Raw genomic sequence first — 10,929 nt, forward strand, 5'->3', positions numbered from 1 at the left:
GAAGACCACCGCCAACGGTTGATCCACCGGTTCCCTGGATGTTGAAAAGACATATTAACGGGATATATGACTGTGTTGAAAGGCATGATATGCTTTGAGTGAATAGATTGGGGATGAACTAACCGGCGAGGGGCCAGCGTTCTGTGCCACAAACTCCTCAAAGGTTAGCAACGTTGGTTGTGCTGGAGGACCCTCTGCTGATGGCCATTGAGGACACCTGCCGGCTGCCATTTCCTGAAAAGCGTGCTGCATCTGGCGATCCCTCTGCCGATGGTATGCATGAAGGCGATTGTGCCACGCCATGGTCTCCTGGCGTGTGTACTCCATGTAGGCCTACAGTATGACATGATGAAACTCATAAAACTACTAAATGCGGAAAATAAAGTGAGCAATGAAGATAAAAGGGAAAATACTTACAGTTTGCTGCTCCTGAAAGAGGGACAGTGACGGTGCACTGCTCATGGGCGTGCTCGTGCGCTGGCTCAGGGTCGGGTTGATCCGACGGAGCTGTGTGTAGGAGATAGTAGGAGTGATCACAGCATCGAGAACCGCCTCCCGACCGTGCTCCTTCGGCCCCATGCCCACCACCACCCTTTCGTCCAGATCCGCCGCAATGGGGTCAGGTGTGTCAGGATGTAACGCTAGATACCCATCGGAGTAGGCCTTCTTCCTATGCGCGGTCTTCTTGCCGTAGTACTTGGGCTCGCCAGGCTTGGGGTCCTTCCGCGTATGGGCGATCTCCCACGCCTGCATGTGTGACAGCGGCCGCTTCAGTTTCTCCTCCTGCACCACCAAACAGAGGTTAGTCATACATAAGAAAGTAATGGTAAATAGAAGAAGAAGAATGTTTAATGGGGTTAGTCATACATTAACTGCCTTGTGGAGATAGTGGTTTCGGTTTCCCTGAGCATGTACTCCCTCCTTCCCTCGGTTAGCCTTGTTTTTGACTCTCATAGCCGCCCAGGCTCCAGCCTCATCACACCAAAGATCCACCAATGCCGCCCAGGACTCGTCTTTTCCATAACACCAATTTGGTAACACCTACATAATGAAAGCATAATGGCATGTCAACACCAAACGGTGAAATGTACCACAAGGTAATGAAAGCATAATGAAAAATCTTTTATACTTACCTTCAAGAACTCGTCCCTCTCCAAGGTAATGCCCATCCTCCGCGCGTCTTCCTTGGTCATCTTCACACCAAGATAGTCGTGATGGTATGTCGAGATGGCCACATAGCGTACCTCGTACTGCATCTGGTGGGCCTTCTTCTTGCATTGGCGCAGCACGATCTGGTCCGCTCTGGCCCTGTGCTCCGGGAGAACTCGATAGAGTTTCTACAATCATGCACGAAACAAGAATGGAAGAAGCCATGAGTTAAATCATTCATGAAGCTAGAATGGACTTGTGCTTCTGAAGAGAACTCACCCAGAAAGTGGTGATCACGGCCTTGGCATGGGTCCCATGGTCCGCGTGGAGGGCCGCTTCCCAGTGCTCCCAGCTCGTGGCCAAGACCCGATGGTTCGGGTGCCTGACTGGATCCGGACAGTACAACCCCGGCCAGTGTAACTTCAGCAAGACGGTGATGAGGCCGTTGGGAATACAGACCCCATTAGAATATATCCAGTTGCTGCAAAAGAATGAACTATTAGCATGTGACAAGCAAAATAAATAACAACCGGAATGAGCATGTGACAAGCAAAATAATGAAATTATTATAAAGTGGCACTTACTCTTTCCCCGTGGGCTCAATGAGCCACTTCTGCTCCTCAGTAGCAGGAACCTGCTTTGATAGCTTTGCGTTACCACGCAGCCACCCCTTGTTGTCAACCCCCTCCCCGCCACCACCATCATCCCCGCCACCACCCTCCTCCTCGCCTGCCTCCCCCTCCCCAACCTCCTCCTCATCCTCCTCCTCCTCGTCCTCCTCCTCCACCTCCTCCTCGGCCCCATCCCGAACCTCCTCCTCCTCGCCTGCCTCGTCCTCCTCCTCCTTCTCACCAGAGGAGGGTACCTCACTAGAGGAGGGTACCTCACTAGAGGAGGGTACCTCACTAGAGGATGGCCTCGAAGACAACACCCCTAAGTCGGTGAGGGTGCGCTCTTTCTGGCCGCGACCCCCTGTAGTGACTCTCCCCCCACCACCTCGCCCTCTAGGGGCTCTCCCCCCGCCCCCTCCTCCTCTAGGGGCACCTCTCCCTCGACGTCCCTGTGAGGAGTCATCGTCAAGTAGCCGGGGGGAGGATTACATGCTCGACCACTCCGACTAGGCAGGCCAACGACCTTGCGTAGGAAACCCACGCCGTCGGCCTTCCCCTTGCCCATGTTCCACGAACCTGCATTGAAAAGAGAATAAGCAATTAGTAAATTAATGAAATGAAGGAAAAGGCATGATAATAAACACATTAATAAAAATGCATAAAAGGCATATTCCTAAACTATAGAAAAAAAAGACTTGACACGTACATCTGCTAGAAACCATATGAATCATCACTGTTGTAACCTCTTTCTCGGTCCGTCTCATCATCACTATCAATCATATCATATTCGTTGTCTAACGGAGGTGGAGGCTCTTCCTCGTCGCCAGCGTCTTCGTTTAACTTTTCTAGCATAAGTATGTCATTTTCATTGACAATGGTCTCACCATCATTCCGTGCATCGTCGTCGTTTGGATCCACATCATCATCACCCAATGGTCTAGCGTCATCGTTTCTAACCACATCATCATCATCAGGTTGGTCTTGATAGAACACTCCCTCGTATGTCATGGGATTAATGTTGTAGTAATCATCTTCATTCGGGTTCGGTAGCTTACCATGTGGCGACACCTTGAACACAACTTCCCAACCCTTTAGGTACTCTTTCTGGCATGGGTAAGGCAGATAATATACTTGTGTAGCTTGGGTAGCCGCAATGAAGAGATCGGCTCCGGCATAGACGGTTGATGATTTAACTTCGACCAAACCAATGGAAGGCGTATGTCCCGGACCCCGTCGTCCTCATATCCATCGATGCGTTGTCGCATCAACTCCTCTCTACCACGGTCCTGCTTGGCTATGTTTATCGGCGGCATGTCAAAGTTTGGCATATATCCGTGTGTGCGAAGGTGCTCACTCATGTCCGTCTGATTTCTACGGTGACTTCTGGCACATCTCGCACAGGGGCATGGTGGGATAATTCTCATTGGACGACGGAATATCTCCTTCAAATACACATCGGTTTTCGCGATCCACTCTGATGTTACTCGATTCCGACGGATAAAACCACTGTACATCCCCTGATTATCTGCCATCCTCTGCTTTTTTGCAAGCCACACAACATAATTAAGGATTCACTTAAATTAATCACATCAAATTTTCAGTTTCTACCGCGTTGAATCCACCTACATCTCTAATAGGTAAAGATGGGTCCTAATCCCACCCGAGGATGTGTTGATTGAGTACATTCTCCATTCTACCCCGTTCCGAGACAAAATTTCGGCAGCACCTCCCCGCTGTTCTCCAGATACACGTCTCGGCAAATAGCCGAGAGAATGTGCTCCGGAGAATAATGGGGAGGCGCCGCCGAAATCCTGTCTCGGAACAGGGTAGAACATGGAGAACATAACAAATCTACACATCCTCGGGCTGTCCGTGGAAAACGCTGGACAATCCGAAAGAGCTGCGGTGATAAATATGCAATTGAATGCATATTTATCGATGCAACCCTTTCAGATGGGAGACCTAGGTTACGCCAGGTGACTTGAGAATGAAATCTAGTGATATGAAAAAAGGGAGGAGATGGACTTGTAGCTCACCCTCGGCTGTAGAGGAAGTAGTCGAACAGCAGAGGGATGCTCAGGGGGACCAGCGCGTCGGACAACGGTCACTCCGATGAAATGCGACACCACAAAGCCTGCAAAATCCACCGAAAGAACAACTTAGATCATCACATCTCAGTCAATCAAAATTTTGTCTTCAATTTTTTTTTTTGCAATATCATCATGATGAACTAACCACTAACCATGATTCGAATTTTGACATCTGTCTATCTATCTACTTCACAAAACATCTATCTACATATCATATCGAGAGATGTGACGCCACAAACCCTTTAAATTCCACCGAGTAAAAATTTTGGAACTTCGCATCTCATGTAGCATTTCAACAACATCTCAAATTGTAGGACAGAATGCATATATTCTACATTATTCAAAACATAAAGTAAAAAACTTAGATGATCATGATACTTCAAATTAATTTTTTACCGCATTGATTAATTTTTTTGGTCAAAACTAAAATGTACCTACCTATCCATACATTGATGTACCTAGAAATTTATCTACTTATCTATCAGTTTCATTCAACTATCCAAATTTTAACATTTCTCTATCTATCTACTAAAATTGCACTAAACATACAAAATAATTGCACTACACTAATTTTGTCTATCTAGCTAACACAACAGCGGCATCAGCTACAACTCCGGCGAGTGACCGGGGGGCGGGGGAGCTCACCGAGGGGAAGCAGCACCGGAGCGGCTGGAGGACAGTAGGGGCGGGGGAGGTGGCGACGTCGGAGGGGGCCGGGACGAGGCAAGGGCGGGGCCTGGCAGACGGTGGTCGGCGCCGGGCGGACGGTTGTCGGCGCGGTGGCGGAGGAGGTCGGTCGGGGCCGGGCCAGGAGAAGGGGGCGTCGGGGCAGGGGCGCCCTTAGGGAGGGCTTCGACGGAGCGGGTGGAGCAGCGACCGGAGATCAGGCCGGGGACTCCGGCGGGGGGGGGGGGTGGGACGATGGCAGCGCAGCGCGGGTGGGTGGAGACAACGGCGGTGGTGGGTGGGTGGGTGGAGACGGGACGGGTAGGTAGGAGATGACGGCGGCGCGGCGCGGATGGGTGGAGATGGCGGCGGCCGGTGGCGGGGCGAGCGGCTAGGGGGGCGTCGACGGCGCGGAGAGGGTGGCGGCGGCGGTTGGGTGTCGAGGAGAGGGAGTTGGATCGGGGTGCGAGGAGAGAAACGAGTGGAGGAGGAGGGCCGGGGTGTCGAGGATAAGGTGGCCCTATGCCGACGGCCAGGCCGTCGGCATAGGAGTGGTCCCACCTGACAGCGAGAGGGCCATCGAGTGGATAAGGGTGGCTCTATGCCGACGGCCAGGCCGTCGGCATAGATAGGAGGCCTATGCCGTAGGCATAGATGGCAACTACTTTTTAAAAAAAAAAATAGTCCCACCTCGCCGAGGGAAAAGCAATTTGATCTGTTTAAATAGTTCACTAGTCCATACGTTATAAGCTCCGGTATTCATTAGACTTATATGAAGAAAATGGACAATTACTGTGAACTTTTCAGTGCCCGGGCAGCCGGCCCGGTGCCCGAGCACTAAAAGGTTCACAGTGATAGTACATTTTCAATGATGAATACCGGAGTTTTTAATCAATTCAATTATTACATTTTTAGATTCTTAGTTTACCGTCTGTATGGGACCCGGTACCCGGTGCGACGCCTGTGACACCGGGACCAGGCGGTACGGGGCCCGTGGGGGTAGCAATGCCACTGGAGCTTAGCCGTCGGCATAGATGGACATGCCACGTCCGGCGAAAGTCAAAGGGCTAGACCCGGCGGTCGTCTGTGTCAGGGATAGACAGGACGGGGTACCTATGGGCGGGGGGGGGGGGGGTAGCAATGCCGTCCGTGAGGGGGGCCACAGCCCGGAGACGCGTGCCGCCTCTCCGGACATGCCACCACACCACCCCACATGTATGAGGGCCCGGTGCGACGCTCCGGTGGCATTGTCATCCCCCAGGGCCCCGTCCCGCCTCTTCAGACATGGCACCACACCGCCCCGCATGTATGAGGGCCCGGTTAGACGGGACGGTGTACCTGGGGGGGGGGGGGGGGTAGCAATGCCGCTAGGTGTTGCTTTGGGCCCTCCTACGGTTGTGGAAGCGTGGTGGCTGGCGCAGGCACCCGGCACGCAGCTCCGGGGTGTGCCCCCCTCACCGGCGTCGCTGTGGGGCACGGCGGCAGGAACGTCCGTGAGGGGGGCAATCGATATACCATCGGGGTATGTTTTTTTTGTTACAGAAGGCACATTTATGTTGTGAAAAAAACAGGAAAAAGTAAATAATATAAATAAAAAAATAGAGGTATGCCGACGGCAAGACCGTCGGCATACCTGCGCACACGACCACGGATCGATGGCGTGGCAAAGGGCGGGGATCGATGACGTGGCAACATCCATGGGCCAGGCCTATGCCGACGGCCAAGCCGTCGGCATAGATTTGCCACCCCACGGACCGGCGAGCGACGCGGATCGATGACGTGTCGGGCGACGCGGATCGATGACGTGGGGGCTATGCCGACGGCCGCCGTTAGCCAGTGAAAAGACCGTTTCCGCCCGGGTAGCCGGGCCCACGTTCTATGCCGACGGGCTTATCTATGCCGACGGCCGCCGTAGGCATATTTCTAGTGACGCCGATGGCCGAACTATGCCGACGGGGGCCTTCGGCATAGATGGATATACGCCGACGGCTTTTCTATGCCGATGGCTTGGGCTGGGCCGTCGGGATAGGACAATCTATGCCGATGGGGACCGTCGGCATAGGTTCGGTCATCGGCATCGCCAGTTATTCTGGTAGTGCTTGCAACACCAGAAACAGGAACATGTATGGCACTCCACCAGCAAAGGACGGGATTTTTGCCCAGCCGAATTTGATCCAGTATGTTTGGGATTGGGGGCATCCTAATTGTTCTCCACCATTTGTGGCAGCTGGTTCTTGGGGACAGTTCATTTACAATCAGGGGCAATACAAATTACATGTTTAATCTAAGTATTTATTTCTGTAATACAAGTTTAAGTTATGAAAGTGTTGGTTCTCACGGTTTAGCAAGAACGTGTGTCAAGACAAATGGTGTATAAGACCAAAAGATTTTTTTATTAATCTCCGAAATGAATCAGCAAAACACACAACCTGAATATGTCCAACATACACATAACTACTTGACTATACACACAGATAGTTGCTAGTAATAATTACTTTACATACGCAAAGTACACATGTGCCTGCGACTGCAGAGATGCACTCAAGCCATGAGGCCGGCAACGGCAAGCAAAACGGCGAGGCCAAACCCTGTGGCCTCCACATTGGTGGCAGCGGACACAGGGGTCGGCGGGGGAGCGTTGCTTGCACTTGGGCCGCTGGCTGGGGCGGGTGATGAGGAGGAGCCTGGCATGACATCGATCTTAACCTTCATGCCGCCCGCGCAATGACCAGGGAAACCGCATATGTAGTAGCTGGTGCCGGTGGTGGTGAGGGTAACAACATCATTCCCGGAGTTGAAGGTGGTGACAGGGCTGGCGGTGCTGCATGAGTCATAGTCGGCCTTGCTGACCTCGAGGACGTCGTGTGCCTGAGGGGAGTACTTGAAGACGATCTGGTCGCCTGTTTGGAAGTTCCTAGAGGACGCCCAAGTGCCGTAGTTGGTGCTGAGGTCCCATGCGCCACCCGGCTCGCCCACGTTGTAGATTGCTGCAGACGCCGTGCTTAGGATGGCCATGGAAGCCATGGCGAGAAGAATGGTTCTCCTCGCAGCCATTGCAGTTGGAACCGGAAGGAGAGCTTGCAGAGGAGATTATCAGGCAGGTGCTGTATTGATCCTTGAGCGGAGAATGTGTTTGCTTCCTAGGCGGCTGTGTCGGGTCCTATTTATACTGTACAGGCTAATAGGCTATGCCCGGGTGAGTTGGAGAAACGTGTGAGGTTGGTGCAAGCGTCGAGTGCGTGTACCTGCTTGATTTTGGACTTTGAATGTTGTGAAGATGGGAACACAAGCAAGCTACGCATGCAGCTGGTACGTGCTTGGTCATCATAGACTGGGGATGGGAAGACTTGACTGTGCTGTTGGCCTGCTGACCTTTTCACGCGTTCCTTTCCTTTTTCTTCAATATCGACTCCGTCTAGAAGACATGACGTAGACTATCACGATCCACATATCTAGATCCAAGTGTCCAAAGCATTACTTTTATAAAGAATATTTTATTTGGAATGATTTAATTATATGTACTGATTTAATATCAAGTACAGATGTTACATTTGGTCACTATAATATTAACCTATATACCTAAATTAATAAGATCTAAATTAGTCATTATCACTACTCTATTACATAGAAAATTAGGGGCCCTATTGATTTGGAGGCCCTGTGCAGCCGAACACTCTGCATAGGTGCACGGTACAAACGTGCCGCCGGAGGCCTGTTGCCTGCCTAGATTTGGATCACGGACACAAAGGACCACACACCAGTGTACAGTCTGTCCAAGAAAAGCACAGTGATCGTCGTCAACTATAATAATATCTGTGGTCAATAATAGTTGCTCATGTTTCATAAGAAATATATGTAGGTTTTGCTACATAGAGACCTTTAACGGAAGATTTTCATATTGTGGACTGATTCTAGTAAAATAAGTATTTTCAAATGCATGTGTTTCCTTTTTAAATGAAATGTTAAAGTATCTCATATGTAATTTTACACATGCGTCAAACACATCTATGCATGAGTGTGAAATTGTTTTCGGATTTTTTTGCCACTTCAAAACTTATTTTAGAATTTTTCAGGAGGTTACATAGAGGATATAGAGCCTGGGATCCAAAACAAATTTCTACCGATTGCTGCCAAGATAAATATGGCCTTTCATTTTAGATGAAGTTTACTTGGTTGCAGGCTGAAAGCTCCATTTTACCAGTTTTAAATGTGATAATTGTATGTGGTATGAACGCTTTAATTCTTGATTGTGATAATTGTATGTGGTATGAAAGCTGGAAATTAGACCGAAGAAATATATCCAACACTAGTATGAAAAGTACTCCTCATCACCATGATATATCTAGGTTTTCCGTGAACAATCACCGATGGAGAGGATCCCCATATGAATGAATTACTCAAAACACAACAAAGTGATGAAATTTTAATTACAAGTTTGCGTGTGAGGAGAGATATTCCCGGCAAGACATAGCGGATATTTATAAACTTTAATTCAGTTTAATAATACATCACACAATATTATTTCACTTGATGATGTTATTTTGCAATCCAGGATGATGCACTGTGTGGGTCAATTGTACGGCTCAACTGCTTTACTTCTTGATTGGAATATTGGAAATTTTGTTCATCTTTTGCCTTTTAAGTTGGAGGTTGTGACTTTTTTTGTTGTTGAAACTTGAAAGGTGTAAAAGAAATCACTAAGGCTGTAACATAATTATTTGTAACGTGAAATTCACATAGTAAAGATGAAATATTTAATAAAGGAAGTTAAAAGTTTTTCGAGTAGAAATGTTGATGTACGTGAGCAGGGACGTGGATTGTGATAGTCTATGTCGCGTAGACCGCGTCGATACTGAAGAAAACTGAAGCAACGCGTGAAGCAGTCGGTAGGCCAACAGCATAGCCCGGTCTTCAGATCCTCCGTTGATCGATTATCTATTATATATCTACTACGTGCTTGACTATGATGACCAAGTAGTAGCTGCATGCTGCCTAGCTTGCTTGTGTTCCCACGTAAACATTCAAAGTCCAAAATTCAGATATACGTAGTCTATTCTACGCTTCCAGCTTTCCAACTACCGGGACACGTTTCTTCAACCCACCTGGGCATAGCTAGTATTGCTTATATAGGACCCGACACAGACACCTAGAGAAGAAAACCCAATCTCCGCTCGAAAGATCAACACTGCACCTGCCTTACAATCTCCCCTGCTAGCTCTCCTTTCAGTTTCGACCGCAATGGCTGCCACGAGAACCATTCTCCTCGCCGTGGCCGCGATGGCCATCCTGAGCACCACATCGGCGGCAATCTACAACGTCGGCGAGCCAGGTGGTGCATGGGACCTCAGCACCAACTACGGCACCTGGGCGTCCTCCAGGAACTTCCACCCCAACGACCAGATCGTCTTCAAATACTCTCCTCAGGCACACGACGTCCTCGAGGTCAGCAAGGCCGACTACGACTCCTGCAGCGCCACCAGCCCCATCGCCACCCTCAACTCTGGGAATGATGTCGTCTCCCTCACTGCCACCGGCACCCGCTACTTCCTCTGCGGCTACCCGGGCCACTGTGCCGGGGGAATGAAAGTCAAGATCGACGTCGTGCCAAGATCATCCTCTTCCTCGCCGGCCCCGTCCAGCGGCCCCAGTGCAAGCAGTGCTCCCCCACCGGCGCCTGTCGCAGCCGCCACCTCTATGGAGGCCACAGGGTTTGGCCTCACCATCTTGCTTGCCGTTGCCGGTCTCATGGCTTGAGTGTGTCTCTAAAAAAGACATAGAAGTCACTATTATTATCAAGCATCTGTGGTGTACATTGTATAGTCAAGTAATTATATCGTACATTGTATGTATTCAGGCTTCACGTTTTGCATATTCATTTTGGAGGATGAGTAATAAAGATTCTTTTAGTATTATACAATATTTGACCCGAAACATGTTCACCAACCATAAGAAGCCACCCTCAGCTCCGGAATGATGTCACCCCCTGTCGGTGCAACAAACCCTGGGTCTATTGCCCATACTGTGCACAGACACGGGAGCAGGATTGATGCATCAACCCGAATCAGAGTGCAAGGAACCAAGATCTTAGGAGGACCAACATGCAGATCAAGAGGATTGTGGTCAAGCCAGAGAAAAGCCTCCCTTGCCGGGCAGACGAGCTCGACAAGGGCGGGGTCGCCCCTAGAAGAGGACGTCCAAGACGTCCCGGCAGGGCCCGCCGGGACTCTCGGAGGCCAAACCACCTCACACAACCACTCCGCCACGACCCACGTCGTCAATCAGTGCGGTGTCAACCCGCAAGATAATTAAGTGGCAGCCGATCGCCACATGACAGCCTCTTTCTACAGGAAATGCCTACAGATGACACCCGTCCTGCAACGTGTCAAGCGAGCAGGTGTGGAGCTGGCGAGACG

The 10,929-nt window shown here is 50.2% G+C and overlaps 2 protein-coding genes across 2 annotated transcripts; one reads left to right on the plus strand and one right to left on the minus strand.

Moving 5' to 3' along the window:
• Window positions 1-6,890: 6,890 nt before the first annotated feature.
• LOC109733754 (mavicyanin) lies at window positions 6,891-7,636 on the minus strand. The gene has a single exon (XM_020292972.3). The coding sequence runs from the start codon at window positions 7,568-7,570 to the stop codon at window positions 7,058-7,060; it is 513 nt and encodes a 170-aa protein (XP_020148561.1). The 5' UTR covers window positions 7,571-7,636; the 3' UTR covers window positions 6,891-7,057.
• A 2,051-nt stretch (window positions 7,637-9,687) lies between these two features.
• LOC109733753 (mavicyanin-like) lies at window positions 9,688-10,433 on the plus strand. The gene has a single exon (XM_020292971.4). It carries the CDS (start codon window positions 9,755-9,757, stop codon window positions 10,268-10,270), a length of 516 nt encoding a protein of 171 aa, XP_020148560.1. The 5' UTR covers window positions 9,688-9,754; the 3' UTR covers window positions 10,271-10,433.
• Window positions 10,434-10,929: the final 496 nt, after the last annotated feature.

Source organism: Aegilops tauschii, chromosome 2, assembly GCF_002575655.3.
Source record: "Aegilops tauschii subsp. strangulata cultivar AL8/78 chromosome 2, Aet v6.0, whole genome shotgun sequence".
Classification (NCBI taxonomy): Eukaryota; Viridiplantae; Streptophyta; class Magnoliopsida; order Poales; family Poaceae; genus Aegilops; species Aegilops tauschii.

Excerpts from the sequence above, each read along its gene's own strand:
- LOC109733753 (XM_020292971.4), top strand. The coding sequence starts at position 9,755 with ATGGCTGCCACGAGAACCATTCTCCTCGCCGTGGCCGCGATGGCCATC.
- LOC109733754 (XM_020292972.3), bottom strand. The coding sequence starts at position 7,570 with ATGGCTGCGAGGAGAACCATTCTTCTCGCCATGGCTTCCATGGCCATC.